This window comes from Cyclopterus lumpus, chromosome 22 (genome assembly GCF_009769545.1).
Source record: "Cyclopterus lumpus isolate fCycLum1 chromosome 22, fCycLum1.pri, whole genome shotgun sequence".
In the NCBI taxonomy this organism is placed as follows: Eukaryota; Metazoa; Chordata; class Actinopteri; order Perciformes; family Cyclopteridae; genus Cyclopterus; species Cyclopterus lumpus.
The window spans coordinates 11,746,109-11,770,645 of record NC_046987.1 but is presented as its reverse complement, the minus strand read 5'-3'; the positions used below and the strand labels follow the sequence as shown (position 1 = coordinate 11,770,645).

Below are 24,537 nucleotides of genomic sequence, written 5' to 3'. Positions count from 1 at the left end.
ATCTTCTGTGCCATTTATGGTACACACTATTATATGTGTTTTGGCAATTGCCTTGAAATTTGCTAAAGTTGAGAGTCAACATATAGCCAAATGTTAAACTTATTAATTATACAGAAACAGACTTTGTTTTTCAGACATAAGGGCATGACTGTTAAACATCAATCTAAAACGATTTGATGCTTGTTATCATTGTTCTATTGGGTTTGTTTGATGAATGCAAATGCTTTTATGCCATTTTCTATTTTAACCCCCCTGTCGTGTTCGGGTTGAATCTGTAAACAACTGTAATCAGAAATATTGCGTTTTACATCTGATTGCCTCAAGGCCCTATATTATCCTCCACACTAGGCATTTAAACATATAAATTGCTGATCACCACCTTCATTGAATTTTGAGTGGTTTAGTCAACTTTGTATGTCCACTAGGAAACACTGGATTATGTCCATTCATCAGATGGTTTCTTTTGGTGGAGATTTTCCTGATCGGATGTGAGGTCCCGGACACAGGATGTTGTATGTGTACAGATTGTAAAGCCTTCTGAGGCAAATGTGTACATGTAACTGCCCGGTGAGCACAAACATGTCTGAAAGACACTTCAAACTTCAGGTGTTTGTTATGGTAACTCATCCATATATCCCGTGCTTATGTGCCCATCCCCCCACGTGAACCACACCTTCTAGACTAAACAATGCTTCATATCTCCTCACTTTCCCCCTAAATAAACCTTTATTCATGCCTTGATCTCATTTTACTCTGTGAACACAATTAGTGGGCGACTGATGAAGAGATTTTCTCTCAGAGAGGCTCTGGACTGAATTTAGCGAGACTGTATTCACAGCAGTTTTTCATGTAAAACACTAGTCTGAGACATTGTTTACAGCTCAGAAAGGTGTTAAATAAGATTTGGTGATGATGAATACTTTTTGTGTTAATGTAAGAGCAGTTAAAACAGACCGGTCAAAGGGAAAAATGAGGCATCCTAGACCTCTAGTCTACCATCAAACCGTTTAACTAATGTTTAATGATCCTTTACCACCATTTAAATGCCCTTCATTGCTACTGTTCCTTTAATGTCCGACAGTGCCTTATTGATATAGAATCTCTCGATAGTTTGCAACAGGTTTTTGGTATCACTCATCTTATTATAAAATATTCAGAATTGACTTCAATAATAAGCCTACAAGATAAATGAACACAGATTACAAATGTCGCGCTTCAGCCTCACTTTTTCCAATAACCTGGTTTCTTGTGTGAAGGTAAACTGCATTGTTTGTAGCAAACGCAAGATACGTCCTGAAAACACAGCATAAACCACTTTACAATCTCATTAAGCATCATTTGTGCACCATTTTGGACACTCTGGGGTATATTACCTCAGCCAAAGTAATTGCCTGCGATCATTACAGAGTAAAAACAGTCACAATGGTGGATGGCCCACTTTCTGTTTACCAGAGCGAGAAGGGTCGAAAGGTCTTTATGGGGTGAAGGTTTAGGTTACGTTTGCAAAAGGGCCTTCCAGCTCTTCTGCAAATAGGAGCTTAAGATCAAACATCAGGGCTGGTCCTGGTGTGAAGGCTGGATTGCTGTGTTAAGTTGGGGGTGGTCACTGACAGGTCAGGAGGACAGATAACAGGACAAGAAACCCTCCAACCTCTCATCCCCTGTGTTCTCTCAAAATCTCAAGATAACCCTTGTCACTGGCACTAAATCCTAACCTCAGTGACACTGTTGCTCCTGGACAAGCCTTCCATCTGACCCCTCTGAGTCACATGCTGGACCTCTCCCTCGTGGTAATCCTCCCAGTCAAGTGACAAAGGGTCAGCCGAGTAAGCTGAAAAGTAATTCAGGAATGAGGGTTTGGAAAGGTTGACTACGAGCTTAATCAAAGCTGCACAGCGTTTAGTATGTTCTGGGGAACATTTGTGCGCTCGAGTGTGCCAGCAATCTGTACAGCATTATGAAGTGTCTGGCAAGCACTTTCCTTTGTCTCTTCTGTTATGAAAAGGCTTTAGAAAGAGAGACGAAGCTGGCTGCGATTTTCGATTCCCCTTCTTTCCCCTTCATGGATTCTTCTTCTTGTTGCCTCGTAACTTCTGGTCTCCCCACCACGGAGAGAGCTTTCTGTCCGTGTTACTGCTTCCCTGCCTGCTAGTCTGTGTTTGGTAGAAATTGGCATCAAATGCAACTACACGGAAACATGGCCTCTGGCCTGTTGATTGGAAATAAAACAGACCATTGAGATTAAATGTAGCTGTCAGAATTGCAGTCTTGAGTACAGAGTCACTTGACCCAGGAAATCTCTTGGTATCCAGGCCACTTGAGGAACTGGAGACAACAAAGGATTTCTCCTGAGGTGAACAAGCTAATATTCACTGAGACACAAGCGCCCCCAACAGGAATCAAAAGCTACTACAGCAAGAAAATAAATATTTGTAAAAAAAAATGTTTAATGCCAGTGTTTGGCTAACTTGTCTCTCACGGGATAAGAAGTTTACTGGAACTATTTTCTGTTACAGGTACACCGGAAAACAAACATTTCATGGTGTGTTTGTGATCCGCCTTCTTGTTTAGTTGCAGTCTATGTGAAATAAAAACAGTTTTCTTTTTTTCTTATATTGTAAGGGTTAGATAAGTGTTGTAGATATATGAGAAGTACATGAATCTAAGAAGGCCTGCCATATCTGAGCGAAACAGTATCCCATGGGAGGACTGCTAGTTACAAATTTAGTATCCAATGGCACAGAGTGCGACATTTGATTGGCATATACACTGGCCACTGGTCAGATTGTTGAGAGAGCGAGAGGGGGGGCAGGGGAGGTGGAGGACAAGGAGACAGAAAATAAAGTAAGTAAGCTAAACAGGGGGAGAGTAGGACAGCTTAGAGCCTAAAACAGAGAGTTTGGCCACCAGAGATACTGTAGCAAAAACAAGACACCGATTTAGAAGAAGCAACGGGCTGCCAAGAGAAGACACTGTCCTGATCCTCTTCTCTCTCTGGCCATGTCTGACTGTGAGGAGCTGCCAGTGGGTAAGAAAAAAACCAAGAGCCTGTACTCTTGTGCACATGTGCATACATCTGTGTTCAAGAGAGATATATGAGGTGCGTTGTCTGAGCATATGTGCTTAGGAATTGCTTGGATTTGTGTGTCTGCGTGTATGTTTTAGGGAGGGGGTCTCTCTCGGCCCATCCTGTTTGAGTCTAAGCCCTCCACTGGGACAACTCACCCGGCAAGTATTCAGCTGCAAAGAGGAGCTGGTTCAGTTTTGGGCCCTTATATGGAAACTTGGAATGAATTCCCTCTGGTTTCATGAAAACAGTGCGGACTGACTCTGCAGAAGTTTTAATCAGAGATATGTAGAGAAGCAAGGATATAGAGAAAGTTTGTATGGGTGGAGATATGAAGGCAGTTTCTCCCAGTGAGAAAGATTTGTGGATACACAGCACTGCAAGTGACCTGGCTGTTTCAGGGTTGATGGGGACAAATGGTGTAAAGATGTGTAAAGATTGTGTGTATGTACAGGTGTCTGCTTGTGTATGCGTGAGAATGTCTGCATGTTTCGTGTGTGCAGCTAAGCATTAAGGAAAGGGTCATTTCAAATGCAGCCCAGCTGAGAGAGAAGCTTATGTGCTTACTACCGCCGACTGAAAGACCAACAGAAACAATCAGTTATAAATAGAAACCCTTGTCCCCTTTGCCTTGTCTTGTCTCACTCTCACTCTCACTCACTCACTCACCCACTCACTCACTCACTCACTCACTCACTCACCCACTCACTCACTCACTCACTCACTCACTCACTCACTCACTCACTCACCCACTCACTCACATTTCAGTTTCCAGCCTCTTTCCTTTATCTCATCTCTCCCTATTATCCCCTCTTTTTCCTGTTTCCTTTCCTCTCTGGCTCAGTCCATGCATGATTCCTTTCTCAGATTAATCAACATGACTCAGCAGTATGAAAACTGTAAGATGTTGTCAATTACAGAACCGGCAGCCTTGGCAACGACTGCCAAGATTGTTGTTATTGCATTTGACTGGCAGCTGACCACACCTCCATTATCTATCATGGATTTTCCAGGACATGCTATTTATTTAACTAAATCACTGTTGTTTACTTTTTAATACTGGAATGCATTAAACTAAACAAACTGATAAAATTACACCGTATCTGTAATTTTCCGACTGTTGTTAAACCAATATTCTATATCTCCTCCATTAATCGGTATCACACTGATACATATTTGTATTCAGTTGTAAAGGTTGAACAGCCTTATTATACTGTAAGAACAGATGTTTGTGTAGTTTGCATCCTAATTAAAGGAAAAAACACCTACAGATAAAGTGTGGCAGTAAGTGACAGGGAGCCAGTATGCACAATATACCAGGAGCCTGAAACTGAAGCAGCCAAATGGTAATTCAGCTATGATTTATCTAATTTATAAATTATTGATATGTTGTCTGCCAGAGTTGTATTTTAATGTTTCAGTACCAAAGCGAGATGCCTTTATGTTCATAGACAGTCAGTTCCCTGCATTTACTAGCCGGCATTGGAGAAAATAAATAGCCGCAGTTCAGCATATGACCAGCAGGTGGCTGTATTAGCACATTTTATGAATGGTGGCCCTGATAATGGGGTGAAGGAAAAGTACAGGGTCATGAAAAGTGGGAGGTTAAATAGGAAAAAGGGATTGGGTTGGGGATACAAATGGAGATGAGATGCAAAGTGGAGTAAATTAGAGATGACACAAGAAGGGAAATGGACGAGGAGTAAAGAAGATAGGAGTTAACAGGGAGACATGAGCATGAGGGAGCGAGATGAAGGGGCCGAGGCTGAGTCTTCAAGGAGATCACTTCAGCGAAAAATGAAAACCAGCGTTGGCTGCTGTGTGTCATAACTGAGACTCATGGACGCATCAATGGGAACTGACACGTTTTTTTTTGTGACAGAAAATCAACCAAAACTCAACCACTTGGATGTGTGTGTGTGTGTGTGCGTGTGTGTTCAGAAATGCAGATGAAGATGGTTTCATGGCCTGCTCCATCTGTGTCCTGCATTTAATGACACGTAGCTTTGCTGATGTTAAACCTATTCATCAGAGTAACAGACTGGCTGGACATGGGTCATTTGACACACAGGTATGAGCACAGTCACCTGCAGATGTGTGTGTGTGTGTGTGTGTGTGTGTGTGTGTGTGTGTGTGTGTTAGACACACAGGGAAGAGCATGACTTCCACAGCACATGCATTAGAGTAAACTCTGCAGCAGACGCCAGATCTCCTGAGCAGAGTTTATTTTAGGCCGTATCGATCGGGGATCTGAGTTGCTTTGACTTTGCGAGGAACAGGAGAGGAGAGACAGACAAGCAAGTGCAGGAAGACATTTTTGAAGGAGGAAAATTGAACAATAAAGCAAAAGAATGACATGAATGTTAACTGTATATACTGTATGTCTGTGTGTAGGTTTGTACAGAGAAAAAGAGGAGAGCAGGGTTCTGGGTTGTACAGGAAATGGGGGAAGGGTTTACATGGATGTTTCAGTGGCCAAGTCAGATGTGATTAATGTTGTCGTCGCTTGAGAGAACACACAGCCCTGTACACTCTGAAATACACAGCGCGTGTCCACAGCTCTGTGGGGTTGTTAAGGTCGTAATCAGGTGATTTTAGATCCCCGTCCTTAAGATAAATGGACTATTTTCACAGTAGTAAAGGGTTGACAAATTACAATGTCTCCCACTGACCTGCAAGGTGCTGCTTTCTGCTTTTAATGACTGTTCACAGCATCAGTCTTTTACCATATTTCCATGGACTGCAGTCAATCCTGTTATACTTCTATGTCCAAGTTATGTATCATTAACATATAGATGAGATGGAGAGAAGTCTGTGTGGTTTGTAACTCACGTCTATGGCATCATTAGTGTAAAGGTGAGGAGATCAGGGAGGGAGAAAGGTTGACATAGAAGGCTCAAGTCATACCCACTATATGATTTGATATGGTGCCATGATGTTATGAATGTCATACTTTTGTGCTGAATAATATCCCCTTTACTGGCACATTGTCCATGTCATAAAGACAGTTCCTCTTTCTCTCCATTTGCTTTTTTTTCTTGCCTGCATGCTTATCTCTTCATGTCAGTCCTCTCAAAGTGTCTGCTTGTGTGCTCACTGAAATTATAATCCTTCTTTCTGCCCATATACAATATATATTGCATGTCTGCCCACTCCATCCTGGAAGAAGAAGCCCACCTTGTTTTTCTTGCAGTTTCTTCCCCTTATTCCCCATTAAAGGATGTCTTCTGAGAGATAGAAGGTGAATATGCTGTACACTAGCACTGTTAAGCCCTTGTTGGCAAATGTGTGTTGACTTGCCAATTACTTGGCTGTTCAGTAAAAGGTGAATCTGTCATCTCTGAAAGGCACATTGTAAAGATGAAGTGTTGTGTGTGGGAGTTGGTTCTGGTGGAATACTTCTAAAACTAAGTCACACATTGTATACAAACCACCGAGGCTGATCTTAAGTTTACATTTTTACCTTATAAGAAATCCTACATTTGGAAGACGAATACCATTAGCCTATATTGTCACATGCTCAATTTCACCTCAAGAGTTACTTTTAAATGTATTTGTGAACTTGACATATATCATTGTTAGCTCATTTTAATAAGCATTGCATTTGAACCATAAACACATTTCTCATTATTTGTTGGGAAATACATTTATTTGCTTTTTAAAAGTTTTTCTTAGAAACAGCGATACACTTCAAAGCACCGTAACTTCCCATTTCCTTTGGACAGAGCTATAGGCTAAGTATTTATTTTATCTCAAGTATTGTACTTTGCTACATTTAAATTCACTACCGCTACAGAGGAAATACTAATAATGTATGTCCACTGGCTGGGCTGCAGAAGGGTTGTTGCAACTGGGCCGGGCCGAGCACTTTGTGAAATAGTACAACAAAATGCATAACGATGCAATAAAATGAAGAAAGTGGGCCTTTCTTGATCATTGTTGAGATTAGATCCAGTTATGTTCAGTGATGGAAAGCACCGCCCCTCCAGCATGCTGAGTGATCCAAAACAAACTCCCCCACGTGCATGTTGGATCTTTTGACAAGTTAGTGTTGAACTATTGAACTGTCATTGTGTTAAGACATCGGAGTTAAATCAATACATTATTGTTTTGGTAGTACGATTTCCACGATGTCAGTGAAACATGTCAGTCATTTCTGCCACCTGTGACACTGATTTGTGTGAAGCCTATTGTCTGTTGTTCTTCTTGCTAGTTTGTGGAGCGAGAGACGCTCGCGCAGAGAGCACAGTGAAGTGAGGTCTGTTGTTTTGGCTTCCTTGCGGCCCACAGTAGCCTGTGTTAAATTTATTAAGTTTTATTAAGTTAATGTAGCCACCTTCTTCTCGCCAATGAAGCCGCGACAACCTTCCACTGGCGACTTCTAACATTACCCCGGAACATGAATTGGCCCATACTCGAGACCTGACTGGTTGTATTCAGCACTGTAAGCGAGCAGAGAAGTTGAACCTGGAGCATGTTGAAGGGGACCCGACTCACAGACGACGTCCAGACAGGTCAGTAGAACAACAAACGCATGCATTTGTTGTAACTCAGATGAAAGCAGCAAACTGTGTCTCCTAAAACATCTTCGATGCGTGTGTGTGTGTGTTATTGGCCAGGAGCAGGGGTCCCACGTGTCACAGAGAACACGGGGACAATGTAAGAAAAGGTCAGTTGACCTTCAGCTATGAACTACTAATAATATTCCAGAGCTTCGCATATTGTATTGTCTTCTGAAACTGCTAAGTTATGTCCATTGTTATTTTTGCCTGAATCAGTAGGCGTGTTTGCATTATTTAATGATCATTATTTATTTGTCATACTTTCCAATCATGTAAGAGATGATTTTATAGATAAGTTAGACTGCACATCTTTTAACTCAGGCTTCGACAGAGAGGAACATGTTAGTCATATCAGTCATGGCAGCTAGATCATCACTCACAATATAATATGTGGAAGGTGTTGGTCATCGATTCAGTTGTATGCCCAGACTGAAATGATGCTCTATAAAAAAGGAATTTATTGTTGGCTTGGACATTTGCATGGAAGTCTTGATGTGTTTCCACTGTAGTTGACATGATGGTGAAGTTTATTTTGTGGCCTGAAGGTGATCTTTGATTTAATAGCCCTATCAGTTAGGCTGGCATTATCATCAGAGTATATTCTGCCTTAGCATACTGTTTACTTTTATCTAAGTACAAGTTTGAGTAAATTTCCCCTTTTAACAATACATTTACTTGAGTAAATATTCTTCTTGTACTTTTTTCAAGGCTGCACAATGTAGTGCCCTGATTGTTCAACAGAAAGTGAAATGATTCTTTTAAACGTGATTAGTATTTACATTGGTCCGTCAAAATAATGTCTTACCAATGAACCTGTGCTGTAGGGAGAAACCGCATAATAATCAAGTAGAGTGACATCTTTCCAAAACAGTTACAAACTGCTTCACAATAAAACATGAATGCAAAATAAGAAACACAATAAAAAAAGTAAAATAATATTATTAAATTAAATTAAATTAAATTCGTCAGATGTAAAAAAATAAGCACCCGGTAAAGGAGAGTCTTGAGAAGAGAGGATACTGAAGTTTCCTGCCTTAAATTACCAGGAGGGGAGTCTCACAGCTTAGGGGCCCGGACAGCAAAGGCCCCGTTACTATAGTGATCAGTCGTGAATTTGGAGCTGTAAAGCCTTGTCCGAATATCTCAGGCAGCGGTCAGGCTCATAAGGAATCAGCAGATCACAGATAGAGGAAGGAGCCAAGTCGTTCAAGGCTTTAAAAACAAGCAGTGAAATCTTAAAATCAATTCTAAAACTCACAGGATTCAACTTCTTACGTCTGAATGAATCTGTGGAATCAAACATGTTTGTGCAGGAACAAACTCCTCTACATAGAGGCCAAGTTGTTCTGTTCATTGGTATGAAAAGTGGTGCGTGATTGAGTAAAAGCATGGCAGAAGTGAGGAACAGAGGGTGTATTTTGGTGACGCTGATCCACAGCCTCAGGATGAGGAGCTTTTTACAACCCAAAAGCAGATTGTCCTCTTCTACACTCATGTCCCTACACTCTCCGTCTCATGGCCCATAACATCTGTCGTGAATGATATCCATGGAGACTTACAGTCTTACATAGGACTTCTTTCCTTTTAAGCCACCAACCATTTTCACTATCATTCACACTAAAACCAATAGCTTTGTTAATCTGTAAATGTCTGGAGCTGCAGCCTCACATCAGGGCCTCCTTTTTCAGACTCATTTTGAGCATTAATCTGATTATGTTTAGCCGTATAATGCTGTTATTGAAAAGACACATTGATCCAAATGTAGGGTAGGAATCAGTGTTGCTGTTAAAATCTTTAAAATGCATTATTGCACACACTGAGACTTGCAAAATACATTCCCACGACTACCTCTTTCTCTGAAACTCAGAAATGCAGGTCTTTAAAGATATTACTGAGTCTGGCAGGGATTTCTACATGCATAATACTCCATGACCAAAAGACTGCACTAAAAACCCAAGTGGTGACCTAGTTTTCCTGAACCATAACATCATTATTTGTCATTGCTGTTACTTGTGTGGCCCGAAACACAAGTGCACTTTAGTGCCTCGCTAGCTGCCATTTGCTTCCGTCCTGTAGCCTTGATTCTCTCCACTGATATATTACAAAATATGTTATTCGATCTTTGTTGAATGCTTTCTTTGGATACTCAATTTCAGAAACAGATGATACATTAAAGTACTGATACAGGTGTCCATACAATAGTCTAGAATATTCTGTACTGAAAAATGTTTCCACACTCAGGGCTTTAAAAAACATTATTGAATGGTTTGCAGGTGAACGTTTTCACTAATCCTGTGAAATATAACTCAACATTTACTTGATGAACTGACACAACTTGTGTCTGGACATTCATAATTCCCAGACGATGAATCTAATGACTTTGATGATTCCTGCGACTTTACATGCTGCGTCACCAGCAGATTGACATTTGTGCTTCAGACTGAAATGACTCAAAAACTGTTGGATAGCCACTAAATTTAGTGTAAACAATTATGTCAATTTCAGGATGAATTCTATTAACTGGTGACTTTCATCGGGCACCTTCATCAGGTCAAAATCTCAATTTGGTGGTTAATTACTGTTGCTTCTTACAGTAATGATAAAATACATTTGGCTGGTAAAAGGACCGATGATTTTTGAAGTTACAAAACATAGATCATGTGGTGGATTTTAACCCACCGTCTATGTTGCTATGAGAGTGCTTATATTCCGCAGGATGCAGCTTCTGGTTTTCTGTGACGCAGAGCTGGGAACAAAACATTATCACTCTGTTGGATTCTCCCCCATTGAAAGTAGGTCACATTTCCTCCATATAATTCATGATGATAAAATCTTTCAACAGCTCTTCTTTACAGGTTCTAGTTCTATATTGTGTCCTTGTATTGGACTAGACTTTGACAAGTTGAACCCACAGTACGTAGGCCATCTCTTTATTTTAAATTATTGAGGTTAATAATGTCCAATGCGAAGGTTCCAGCGTTAATAATTAAGTGTCATGAAATGGGTTTTCATCTGGACTCCACGCCTACTCTGAAAAGTATGTATTAGAAATGACAGGTTATTATTTTCTCCAGCGGGGGGAAAATTATGTATTTTCAGCAGTCACTCAGCGGATTTGGTCTCACCTCTCACATTCAATCTATCTCTGCTCTCCTGTACAGAAAGGTAGTAGACCGAGTGAGCTCAGTCAGTCACAGATGGTATTACATCCTCTGGTCTGGCCCCTTCTCCCCTCTCGGTGCATCAATATCACAGCTGCTGATGTGAGATGTCAAACTGTTACGCCGTGAGAATTAATCTTCTTTTATTGACCAGAGCGGTAGGATAAGATAACACATTATATAACAATAATGCCCCTATTAGAGCGAGTTGGACAAGTATTAAGAATAAAGATATACTGTAGATAAAAATAAATAAAAGTATAACAGGTTTTCAGGATATACAATAGATATAACACATAATGTAACTTGCATTATAACGAAAGTATAATTACTCAGATGTACTTAGTTAGTTACTGAATACTTCTTCCACCGCTGTGGTAATATCTATAGTTTAGCAAGAATATCAAAAGCCACACTTTTAAATTTTAATTTAATGATGGCATGAATGTGTGGACCAAATGTCATGGTAATCCTTTCAATAGTTGGTTGTTGTGACAAATTATGGGCTGCCCCAAATTATCATCCATAGAGCTACACAAATGTTATGGGGCTAAATTTAGTATCAGCCCTGCAGTCTGATTGTTACTTGCACTGTGAGATAGTGATTTGGCATAATGACCAATGACCATGTTGAACTCATGAGCTTCATGGGAAATAAATGATTAGATAACACTTGTATCACTCTTCTGCTGGCTCATCCACCTCGCCTTGGCATGCACCTTTATTGGGTGACTTTTGCTCCCTGCCTACGGGAGCACAATCTGTAATGTTTAACTAGTTAGAGCAAACCTTCACGAAACTTCCTGAAACTCTTTAATAAAGGTGTGCATACAGTCTTTAGCTGTCCACTCTGACATGCTGTCCATGAGTCCCCTGGCTTTAATTGAAATGAAATGTCCCTATGAATCATTAAGACCACAGGTTGGAATAATTCATGGCGTAAAGCACAAAACAGCCCAATAACAAGAACAGGGACACAGATGGTGGCTGGATCATAGAGAGGATTGACCTTGTTTCGTCCTCAGCTCTGGATTTGATTGTTTATAATCCTGACCCACTGACTGAGCATCTCTGGATAAAACAAATGTCAGCAGTTTCTTTTCTCTTTTTTGGTTGAAAAAAAGACATGAACAACCGACTCAGTTTGAATATGATCTTCAAGTGCCACAGCTGTAAAAATAGAAGGCCAGGTGAGAAAGCAATGGACCCTGATGTGAGGCCTTGCTGAGATGCTCTTGAGCAAGACAAAGAACCTCTGTAAGATGTATTATAGTAAGATAGCTGCATGCACTGCCTCTTGATTTTTTTCTTAATTTTCCCTGAAGCTGACTTACATTTACAAAAAGCATTCATCACACTGACGTCTCTACATCTTCCGATTAGCACTTCAGTGGTACTTAAATTACACTTACTTATACCATTTTGTAGTTTGGCTTTCTTGAAAAAATTGTACTTTCTTGATTCTTGTTGTTCTGAGTTTGTTATCAGGGTTGAATGCACTTATTGGAAGTTGCTTTGGATAAAAGCTTCAGCTAAATGACATGTAATGTAAAGAAAGTACTAGATATGTGCTTTTTCAACATATGGAAGTTACAGATTGAGCATCATTCAGCCTGACATACTGTATGTGGAAACCTTTGGTACCCCCATTAGAATTCTAAATACATTAGGTGTGACCAAAGCTTGGTCCTGCAACAAATTTAATTTAAAAAAATGGAGCCATTGGGAACGTTTAAGAGGTTATTCCTGCAATGACAATCTTTGTGTTGGAAAAAATAAATCGTTGACAAAATATTGACATACCTTTTAAGTTGATATGGTGAACTTGTTGCCAAACAGTGGCTTACACATCCAGCAGTTACGAAGCAACATTATTATTAATTTGTAATCATGTTGATGGTGAATTTCAACTTTTTAGTCTCTTTTAGAGCAAAATCTGGCTCTGTAGCTGATACATGTTTCACAATGTTACTAGCTGGCTGCAAACTTTGTCTTTTTACCATTTTGTGCATAGTAGGTAAAATGGAATTCTAGAGATATTTCTCTGAAAACAGCCGCCTGCGGATACTGAAGACAAGTTTAATATTTGCAAGTTTAGGTGTGACTGATATCCTCACTCTCTGAACAGCACTCTGGGGGTGTGTGTGTGTGTGTGTGGGTGGGTGTGTGGGGGTGTGTGTGTGTGGGCGTGTGTGTGTGTGTGCACCCTCTGGATTCACTGATGGGTGGTGGAGGGGAGGACAATGGGGAGGGGTGGTGAAGCAGCAGCGGTCTCACCACCTGCCACCCGCAGGGTAGGTGGGGTTTAGGGACCCGTGGGGGGGATTTTGTAGGGAATATATTCCTCTTCTCACGTGAGCATATGAGCAGAGAGACAGACACACAAAAACCAGACCTGTCCCTAATCTAGAGCCCAAATCTGCCCCAGAATGAGATTAGCAATAATCTGAACCCCTTCAGACTAAACAGTGTGTGACTCGAGGTCTTCAGAACAAAGACACAAAGGATGTTTACACTGTGTGTTGCTTGGACTCTGGGAGAGGAGCTGCATGACATTCCTTTCTGTATCTGAATCAAAACACTGGATGCTTTGCCCTTTTGGGTGTTGAAAACCTCTGAAATATGATTGAGATTATCAAAATAAATGCAAAGGCCTTGATGCATTTATACACTTTCTATTAACTGTAGTTGCAGAGAAAGAGCATTGTGTACAACTGGTGTAAAGGTCAGCACATCTTAATGTATGTGTGTTTTCAAATGTAATATCCTTGTCATTTGTTTAAACAACTATTGCAGTGTTCAGTTGCAACATTGGTGTACAAAGAACATCTTGTTTTTTTCACATAATCCTAGAGTGTGGTAGGGGCTTGATGTTATTGTGTAATAAGTGAAGCAGAGTGGGTTCCTGAGGGAGAAAAGGGAGAGAATACAAGGGCTGAGGTCAAAAATATGGAGGCCTGGAACCATAAAGTGGTCAACTGTAATAAGGTGCTTCACTGCATCTCTTTCATCCTCCTGTTAAAGGTCAAAACTGTCCGGGTCACCGGTGAACCTAGATAGGATTTTAGGGGAGATACCTGCAAAGAAAGAGCTTCAAATAGACAGATTCTATCACACCTGCTGTGCTGCTATACGACACTGAGAGAAACGCATGTACTGTATCCCTTCATGGTCTCATCCCTGCCTTTGTGTTATTTTTCTTGTGATCTAGCAATAATGGGAGGAATATTTCACACATCAATATAGGCAACAGACTTTTTAGGCTTCTTATTCTTCCCTGCTAGCTTGAATTATAAATAATGCAAAGAGTCTCTCCTCCCTCCTCCCTCCTCCCCCCCCCCCCCCCCCCCACACACACACACAGACCCTCACCCCCCCGTCCCCCTCACACACACACAGACCCATACCCCCCGTCCCCCTCACATACACATACAAACCCCCAGTTAGAATTCACATTTTTTTAGGGTCTCCCCCCTTTCTCCCCTCAAAACTCCCACCCTGCTCACTTTTTAATTTGGTCCTTCTCTTTGTACCACCCACCCTCCTCAAGCACTCTCTTTTTCTCCTCCATCCCCCTCCCCCTCTATCCTATTTATTTCTCTCTTTCCTCAAATCCCCTAGTCTCCCTTTCATTCTCTCCCCCTCTTGTCCTTGTTTCAAGGATCCCACTGCCTCTGTACAGTCTGCAGCAGGGCAGATAAGACAGACCGAGGACTCAATGATAACCATGTTAGATCCCCTGGCAGTGTTCAGTTTTGAATGTTAGGCTGCGGGAAATGCCAAAGAAGATGTGACAGTGTGGTTTGTTAATTTGTGTGTGTGTGTTTTTTTTTTTTGTGTGTGTGTGTGTGTGTGTGTTCTATATATTGACTGAGGGGCCGACAGTGCTTTAGTCATTTTTGTAACTAACCATTGTTTTGGTTTCCTTCAGTTGTGCATTTTTCACCTCCACTATATCCTATACCTTCAGTTGAGTTCAGCTTTATTGTCCCACTAGCTAGGAAACATTATGTATACAGCCAGGGTAAGCCAAGCACTACACAGACGCATCAATTATAAAAACAACACACAATACAAGAGCTTGTTTAAAAGAACTTCCCACCAGTGCAGAAGCAATGGGTCATGAAGTGCAGAAACAACAGACGATCACTCATGATGAGTGAATCTCCTCTCCTTTTTTTTTTTTTTTTTTTGAAATGTCATCTTACCTCTTTTGTCCTCTCCTGTCCTCTCTTTTTCTAATTTCCTCTCCTGTCTTAACCTTTTCTCCTGTCATCTCCTTTCTCTTCTCCTCTTACCTTGTTTCTTATCCCACCTTGTCCTGTCCCCTTTTTGCCTCTCCTCTTATGGCTCTCCACTCTCTAACTTCTCCTAACCTACCTTGTCCTGATATATGTTATATATATATATATATATATATATATATATATATATATATATATATATATATATGTTATGTCTCTCTTTCTGTCCTCTCTCCTCTGTTCTCCTCACCGATTTTATCCTTTCCTCTCTTCTCATTTCCTCTCCTCCTCTCTCCTCTCCCGCCAGGAGAGAGGAGGAGGATCTCACCACCAGGCCCAGCCCCCTATGCTCTGACTCGTCCACAGAGTGTTACAGGGGAAGGCTGGGCTGTCCCGAGCATTATCTAAACACACACACACACACACACACACATTTACACACACACACACACACACACACGCACACACACACAGTAACTGCCGATGCCAGAGCCTGCGCTCTCAGCTCAAGCCCTCTTAAAGCTGTTTTTCTGCTGGAGATCAGCGAGAGCTAACGACACACAGCTGCCTCCGCGGAAGACAGAAGGACAAGAGGAGAACAGAAGGAGGCGAAACTAGGACAGGAAGGAGGAGAGGACAAGAGCACGGAGGAAACAAAACCATCAGCAGCCGCTTAACTTCGGTCTCTGTGTCTCTCCGGCGGTCCGGTGCAGTCATTCTTCTGCAGGGAGTGTTCTCCGCTGTAGTTCAGGACTTTTTTTTGTGAGACGGGGGTTGGAAAGGAAGAAGGGTTGGAGTTCACATGACATAATCGGAGTGAATGGGTTGCCATGGTGACTCACCCAGGGAGCCTGACCTGTGCAGAGTGAATGGAGGGAGCGCCTTGGATGCCAAGTCAACGATAAACTAAAAGAGGGAGAGGAGAGAGAGGGGAAGAGGAGAGCGAAGGAGCTGTGGATAACAGAGGAGCGGAGCAGAGGTTGAGAATGGAGGACGGGTTTTCCAGCTACAGCAGCTTGTATGACACCTCATCACTGCTACAGTTCTGCAACGGTAAAACTAACTAATCCTCCCCTCACTCTTCCTCCCCCACCCCTCCATTACCTCAGCTGCATGTTGTTTCTCTGGACTTGACATATCACAAGCTGACTGGCTAAACTTGACACCAAGTCGATGTGTGTAGGTGTGTTTGGTGTGTCTGTTGCAGACACACAAGCTATTTTAGGGCTTTAAATGTTTATGTATTTTAACGTTGTATCAAACTAGAACACATTTGATTTGATAACATGTCGACTTTGGTGAATATTTACACATCCAACTCCAGAGGGGCATTTACGTAAGAACACACTGTAGAATTAACAGGAAGTATCTGGAATCAAGGCCAGAATAGTGTCAACAGTCTGTGAGCCAGCAACCATCAAGAGAGCTAATAAACAAAGACGGAGGGAGGATGAGGAACAGTCCTCTGCTCACAGCAGCTGCCCTGATTACTCTGGTTCTGCTTGATTTGATGAGGGGTATGTCATGAATATATTTCTGCCCTGTTTGCTGATTGTCATCAGCTTGCTGAATCACACAGAACAGAGATGACAGAACAGGACAGTATTGCTCATGTTGCTTTGCTGCACTAATATAATGTATTTGCTGGCAGAGGAAGAAACCATACTTCAAGCTGCAAATGTTATGGGTGGGAGAGGGTGACTCAGGGAAGAAGACAAGCAGCATGACACATCAGTTTAGGATTTATTGCCAAGAAGCTCTAGTAGTTACTAGTAAACCCGTATGTAAGATGTATCTCCTAATATTAAGAAATACCACTAGACTATGCTTCAAAAAAGGTCCTACAATGTTGTATCAGCATGTCTCAGTCCAACATGTTAGAAGGATTTCTGGGATTTGGGAGGATTTTTCTTTCCAATTATGTTTTGTTTTAAATTAGTTTGATGGTACCCTCTCTGACTACTGATAAACTAACACTTGTTAGTGAACCCTCTACACAAAGGGGATTATCCCCAACACAATAACTGGTGTCTCTGGCAAAGGGGCTTTAAACAAAGCTGTAAAGCAGATTATAGCTCCACTGAAACAGCTAAAAAAAGATAGCATTAAATATATATTCCTCATATGGAGAAAAAAAGTCACCCCTTTTAAGTGTGTCATGCTCATTGTTTGTCATGCACGTATAATATTGTTCAGTGTGCACTTAGCACTAGTGACTGTTCTGGTGGGTAGCGAGTGCAAGCTATCTTTGTTCAAGCATAGAGGAGTAACATGATTGCTAATGAAAAAATCCATAATATTTATTGTGCTGTGTAAGCACTAGCAGTCGATGGGATGATGGAAGACTGTGTGAGGAAATCGCGGATGTGAAATTACACAGAAGTGTCTCCCGCCATGGATACTGGGTACCTCACTACTTTCACGAATCACTGATGAGGCGAATCAAGTTAAAAGCTTTTATCCCGTATGGAGTTCCCTCATTAAAGTTATAGCAATCACAAAAGTAGGAAATGCAGACAGAAAAACGGATGAGTAAGAGAAGCTTATAGTTGACATATAGATGGGAAACTGAAAGATGTCTGTAAGGTTTTATTTAATTGTAGAAAAGAGACATGTGACTATTGTACTGCACCTGAGTCTATAAGTGACTTAATAAACACCTTTATTTCTGATGGTATGCAGATCACTAGGAACAGGAATAATTAATAAAAGTGAGGCAACCAGCTTGAATCCACCTTATGGTTTAAAAAAAGGAGACACCATCCCATATAAAATAATAAGTGCTGAAATCTGATAACCCACAGAAGTGGGCGTGCACCCTGTATTCTCACATGTTGTGTCATGTGTAATGAGCTAAGTGCTGATAACGCCAAGGATAACAACTTAAAAAACTATGCAGCAAGTGCTGTACAGTACCATAGAGATGAAGAATGAAGAAATGCCTGACCTTCTAAAATCTCACATATTTCAGTGTGGTGGCAGACTGCATGCCAGAGTTGTGTTGCCCTCGAGGCTCAGTGTTTGTGTCAAAACAGTCAACCATTTCTTCTTTAAATCTGGACTTAAATTCAAACTACACTTTGTCCACTCAATCTGCATTTGCCAACCTGTTTTTCCTCCCTGTACTTCTTGCCATGTCATGACCAGCAACCAGAGGGAGAGCCATCAAGGTTGTTTGTAATCCTTTACAATGTCATGTTTCCTCTCTGAGAGAAATCCATGAAATAACAAGTGCTGCTTAGCTGATGTTGCCAGGGGTTTTCCCCTCTCTCTCTCTTTCTCTTTCTCTCTTTCCCCACACACAGTGTCTCATTCGTTGTTCCAACAGACTGCTTGATTGGGTGTCCTTACACATCTGGTGTGTGCTGTTGCCGTCCAGCTGAACCCAGATCCACTCAAAGCAAATGTCAATGATGTCATTCATTCGCCTCTTCCTCTCCCTCTCGGCTTGTGTGTTGTGGAGCATCCAACCAGACTAATGTTCAAAGACTAGGTCAGCTAAACTGCAGGAACACGCACAGGCTGCATGCTTTGTCCTCAGGAGGTCGGGAATAGCTCAGGCTAACTGAAAATTAGCCCCATTACACACTCAGACACCCAGAGTCACATGCTGATTGCAGCTGATGAAGGAAGTGAATCCTTCAGAGAAGCCATTTGTCTGTTTAATCCCATTTGGAATCTACCGGTCCTGGAGAAGAGCGCAGTCTTGATCGAATTAGTCTGTTGTTCACAGACTTTCCCAGAAAGAAAGCTTCCATTTGATGTTATCATCATTTTAAAGGACCATCCAGGTTGTTTAACTTCTTTGCCTGCTGTTACATTACCACCGACCGTTATCCAAAGCTTACTGCAACTGGAATTGTATTTCCTGTGTTCCTGGTTGATTTCTCTAGAGTTTGTAAATCAACTTGAATTGCAACCGTTGTTATACATTAAGCAACTAAATGCATATGATATGTTACTACACTGTCCTGCCTGCTTATTGCTCATCTTCTGGCTTTGATTTTACAACATGAAATTTATGTTTTTTGACACTCAAATGGCAGATGTAGGAGCACCCTTGAATGCACCATCAAGAAGTGTTATTAAACTTAATATGTATCACCAAGGGACAATAGCGTAACATTTCAATTTTGATAGGTTTTGATGGATGTTCATTAATCTATCCATTATGTATTTGCTTATTTGCTCAATTAATATTTGTTTTGAGTTTATAAAGTTCTGAAAAAAGCTTTGTCGAATACTTTGGTTTATGACCAAATGAATGTAATCTTACAGAGCTGGTAGCATGGCTATAGACTCCTACTTTTGTCTCTTGATAAATAAAATGATGGCTTGTTCTGTCAATTGACTAATTAATGAATTGTCAAGTTGTTTCAGTTGTGATCTTGAGCAACTTTGAAACTTAAAGTTGATGTCTAAATACTTTTGAAAGGCTTTGCTATGATTGGCAATTATGTTGAGTGTGTGTGAAATGTGTCGCTAAAACATTCACAATCATTAGTGAAAAATGCATCATTAGAGTAATGCAATTTCTCATTCATTAGCTCCTGATGTGTTTATAAGAAACTCTGTTGATATCTAAACCAGCTCCCTTACAGTGCTGTGATACTGATGATCATACACTCATGTTCATCTCAAAGCAGCCAGCCTCTCCATCCAAACTAATCCATTCGCCTGCATTCATTAGTGAGATTTGTAATTTACCTTTTGAGTTTAATAATGTCTGCTCAGATTTGGATCCAACATCCTTTTATCTCTGTGCTCCACGCTTTACACCCACAGGCACACTGGCACCGCACACACCTCACCGACAGTAGCAGGGCACCATGATGGGAACCAAAAGTGTAGGTTGTGCATTGTGAGGAGGGGAGGGGGATGCAGAGAGATTAGGAACAGAAAACAGAAAAGATAAGAGGGAAAGGAAGGAAGTTTGATTTAGTAGAAGTGCAGATGGATGGGACAGACGTGCAGGGCGGAGAAAGGAAAATAATTAAAATACCTTAATTAATAATTAAGGTATTTTGATGCACAGTAGAGGTGGCATGACTCCATCCAGTCTCCTCCCCTTCTTGGCTGATCATCTTTTGGTATCTCCATCCAAGGCCTGGTTGATGATAGCACGTGTGAAGGGATTAGGATTAAAGCCCTGCTCACGTTACCAACCACAGTATACAGGGAGGAGGAGATGAAGGTGTTCACGTGTTTGACTTTTGATTTCCTCAATTTAGTGTTGCTTCAGTTCAAATGATAATGATAGGGCCTTTATTCTCTCTGAGATTTGCTCTTTTACATTATCTATCAATACCTAAAACCTGCTGACAAGCGGACCTGCACTCTGACATTTCCTCCACTCCACATGAAACTGCCCAAAATGTCAATAGAGAAACGGGGAGAGACGGGAGAAGGAAACGATGTGTCTCTCTACCATTATTCATCTGTAACATGAAGCAGTTTAATAAATATCGACCTGAATGGGATCGCTCATCCACTACCGCTGATTCATTTAAAGGTTGACATTGATTTTCCACTGCTGTATCAGTGAGAGCACACAGCACTCTCCCTTTTTTCTTTTTATCTCACTCCAGCTTTACTCAATGTCACTGGATATCTTTTATTTGCCTCACTGTCTGCCTCTCCCAAGCTCCTTCGGTTTTCTCTTCGGCCTCATCTCTACGTCAGACTCTCTCACGCTCTCTGTTTGATCTTGTGCGAGTGCCCCGAGTGGAGATTAGAGTGCTTCTCTTTTTCTTTTTTTCTTTTTAAATCTCCAGGCTGTCAGATATCCAGGCTGTCAGATATTGAGCGGGTAGTTTGGTTTGGGCCACTGTGGTCACGAGTCACACTACCCACTCCTCCTCCTTATCTCCCTCAAAGTTGTTCTATCCTTTCTCTAGATAAGGGTTTGCTTTACACTTTCTTTTTCACGTATAGGATACAGAATAGAGAGCCATTTGCTGTTACACACAGTGTCCGAGCGTGCTCATTGGACTTACAACTATAAGTCCAATGAGCGATGAGTGTCTGCAGTACCCTGCGTCCGCTGCTCTGTGGTGTGTTGTCAAAAACAGCATCATACAGTCAAGGTCAAATTATTTGGTATTTTAGCAGAAATGTGTACAGCCCAAGTAATGATGTGATTTACGGACGTGTGACCAGCATCAAGGATGCATTCATGCAGAGCAATGCCAGTGAATACACTTAGGCTGAGTGAATGAGTAATAATTTTAATTTTCAAATCTGCTTCCCAAACGGAAATATTATGATTATACATAATGTTTAGAACTGCAACTAATACTTATTTTCATTATCATTTAAAAGCCAGTTATAATTTCCCAGAGCCCTAGTTGTCGTTGACTATGTGAAAAGCTAAGTGAGGTCCTAAACAGCAGATCTTCACATTTCATTTTCAGCATTTTGCTTAAAAGATTAATCAAATATCAAAATAATTGACGATTAATTTTCTTTTTTGCCAACTTTGCACAATTTAGTTCCAGCCTTCAACATAGTTGAGCTTTGTAAAAGAGTTAATTTGCTATTAGGTGACAAATGATCGTTATTACAATGTATCAAATATGTTGATCAATACCCGCATCACGATACTTTTGTCATGGGCACTTTCTTCCTTTTCTGCAGACATTTAAAATGTTGTTGCTGTCAATTGAACTTTTGTACATTGGTTATCGGCACCTTATAAAACTCAAAATAAAATGATTTCTCCACTTAAGTTACACAAGTCTTATGTTGTGGTTATCATGTGATACATTACGTTTTATTCAGAAACAAGGTCAGAGTCAGCATATTCATATTCATATTCTCTCTCTCTCTCTCTCTCTCTCTCTCTCACACACACACACACACACACACACACACACACACACACACACACACACTTATCCTCATCCTCATGACCCACTAAAACAATCCGGCATGTAAAGCAGGAGTGTGTGAGTTCCTGTGCTAAATATATCCTGACCCTGCTTCTGGCAGTTGAACATGAAAGGGGGAAGCACTCTGGTTCTGTGTGTATCTGACCATCTTAAAGTGTGTGTGTGTGTGTGCGTGTGCGTGTGCGTGTGTGTGTGTATAGACGTGTGTGCATACCATCACAAGGTCAGCACAGGACACACGCAGGGGGCCTGAGTCCTTGAACAGGGTGTCACGGATGGGTAAAATGCCTTGAAAGAGACAGAAACTGTTTGGTTGGCTGCTTCTACTCTACATGTTAACACTAAATCTGAAGAGCGTTGACTTCTACCTGTGGGGAATAGTCACGAGTAATAAATTCCATAAGTCAGCAGAATCCTACAGAGATGCCCATTTGTTATTCTGTTCAGACATAAGAAAGGAAAAGAAGGATTTAAATATTTGTTTAATGTTTTTTTTAATGTTTTTTTTTTACACATGACATAAAAAAAAATAGTATGCTAATCATATCCAGCACAGATCATCAGTGTGTGTCTGCAATAGCGCAGGTATTTGAGTCCACATTCATGTGTGCACATTTATGTGCGCACATTTCTATGTCTTTTCATAAATCTCTGTTTTAATCTCACAGCAAGCCACCAAACTGTTTCTGATTAATTAATGAACAATTCAATTACTGTAGCAAGGTGAGTGTGGACTCGATTATATTTATGGTAATCTCCATCAGCACATTGTCTCCAGTGGGCCGAAGTTCACGGCCCACTGATTTGGTCGCTCTCATCTCTAAACCCTGGTCAGGATTTCATTTGGCTAGTTGTGTTGAACAGAAATAATTAACCCCTCGGTGCCCATGGTGCAGCTCTCGGGGGCTGCCCAGCACCCTAATTGGTCTCTTACACCTGCTGTTAATGGAGGAACCAAGAGGAAAGCCCCGACTCTGCATATGTGTGTGTTTGTGTGTGTATCCCCCGTTGCATGTGTTCAGTCGGACTGTAACAGATGGAGAGGGAAAAGAGGAGAATCCCATTAGAAATTCCATTAAAAATAGATTAATGAAAACACAGCTGCAGAGATGAGAGGAAAGAGGGTGGACATGATTATTGGTTTGTTTGTCCCTATATTGTTGTCAATTTGTCAATTTCAAAGAGAGGTTAAAGCAAAAGTCCAGGCTTTGTTGTTACAGGTCGTATTTTTGTTTATGACAATATGCTTTAACGTAAATAAGTGAGTGCATTGTGTTTTCAGAAATAAACACAATGCAATAAACATCAGTGGCAAATGTCACATTCTATTCTCGAGCAAGGACCTTTTTATTTTTTACACTGAAGGTTATTCAGCCAGAAATATATTATAAAAACAGAGTAAAAACAAATGGGTGCTCTGCAGATTTACAAGTAAAAATGTACTTGAAATAAATTATAGAAACAATAAAAAATGCTCATATTCTTTCACTTTCTTCCAAATTAAAATAAGCATATGAGCGCAAAGGGACAAACAAAACAAAACAAAGAATGTTGCAGACGTCTTAGTGAGACATGCAATCCTGCTGTTGATGTGCAGAGAAAGCAGGTCTGACTTCTTGTCTTGTTTGCATGTGTACTGTAGAGGAAGACCGAGCTAGATCTTACATATATGATGAACAGGCAGTACCATGACAATAAATGAACAATGATTTGATAAATCTTGTGGCACTTGTGGAAGTATCTCATTTTATGACCTTTATGACATCCCTTGTAGTCTGCTTGACTTGGCACCTGTCGTTCACAACTGCCCACTGTCACCACGGAGAGCAAAGAAAATGTATTGTATGGTTTATGGCTCACTCAAGCTAAACATAGCTGGATGTGAAAGGCTCAGATGTGTTTTCTGGGGATGTCAAATCTCTGTTTATGTAAAAGCAGACGTGGCTGGTTGAGTGGAAAGCCAGAACAGAGAATAGTACACACAAAGCGCATTGGAGGGTAACATTTGGGAGTAGAGACACTAAAAATCAAACAAGAAAGCATCTAATATTGCTCAAACTAGTACTGATCACGTCTGCTGCCAGCCTGTATATTCACGTCCAGATGGCAGATATATATACGATTGGCCGATGCTCAGGATGCTGACAGACTCTGGCACACATGTTCTGTGTGTGTGTGTGTGTGTGTGTGTGTGTGTGTGTGTGTGTGTGTGTGTGTGTGTGTGTGTGTGTGTGTGTGTGTGTGTGTGTGTGTGTGTGTGTGTGTGTGTGTGTGTGTGTGTGTGGCGCCATCCTTACACCTTGGAAATCTTACTGGCTGGAACAACACAATTGCACACACACACACACACACTGGATTGGACATGAGTCCTGCCTCCTGTTCTTTCCTGGTTGTTTGTCACTGAGGGACAAAGCCCTGTTTATGTGGCGAAAGGTCTCGACTGAGAAAGAGGCTTTTGTCAGAGCCTTGAGTCTCACTACCAAGCATGACTTGGTGCTTCTGTATTCTGTTTCTTCCCTGAAAAGTCACAGCAAAAATAAGTGTGTTTTTTCTTTGGCTGTTTGCTGCCTTTTTGTCAATTATCTTAGTTTGTTCTAATTACGGCAGAGGTGT

At 41.1% G+C, this 24,537-nt stretch overlaps 1 protein-coding gene across 3 annotated transcripts in view; it reads left to right on the top strand.

Moving 5' to 3' along the window:
* Positions 1-2,981: 2,981 nt before the first annotated feature.
* Positions 2,982-24,537, top strand: part of eml1 (EMAP like 1) — a 47,724-nt gene continuing 26,168 nt past the window's right edge. For 2 of the 3 annotated variants that reach the window (XM_034525450.1, XM_034525449.1), the window contains exon 1: positions 15,490-16,087. In XM_034525450.1, coding sequence (XP_034381341.1) covers positions 16,021-16,087 — 67 coding nt within the window. In that variant the 5' untranslated portion in view covers positions 15,490-16,020. Of the gene's footprint in view, positions 3,029-15,489; positions 16,088-24,537 lie in introns of those variants that run through there. The other variant, XM_034525452.1, reaches the window with a different exon arrangement.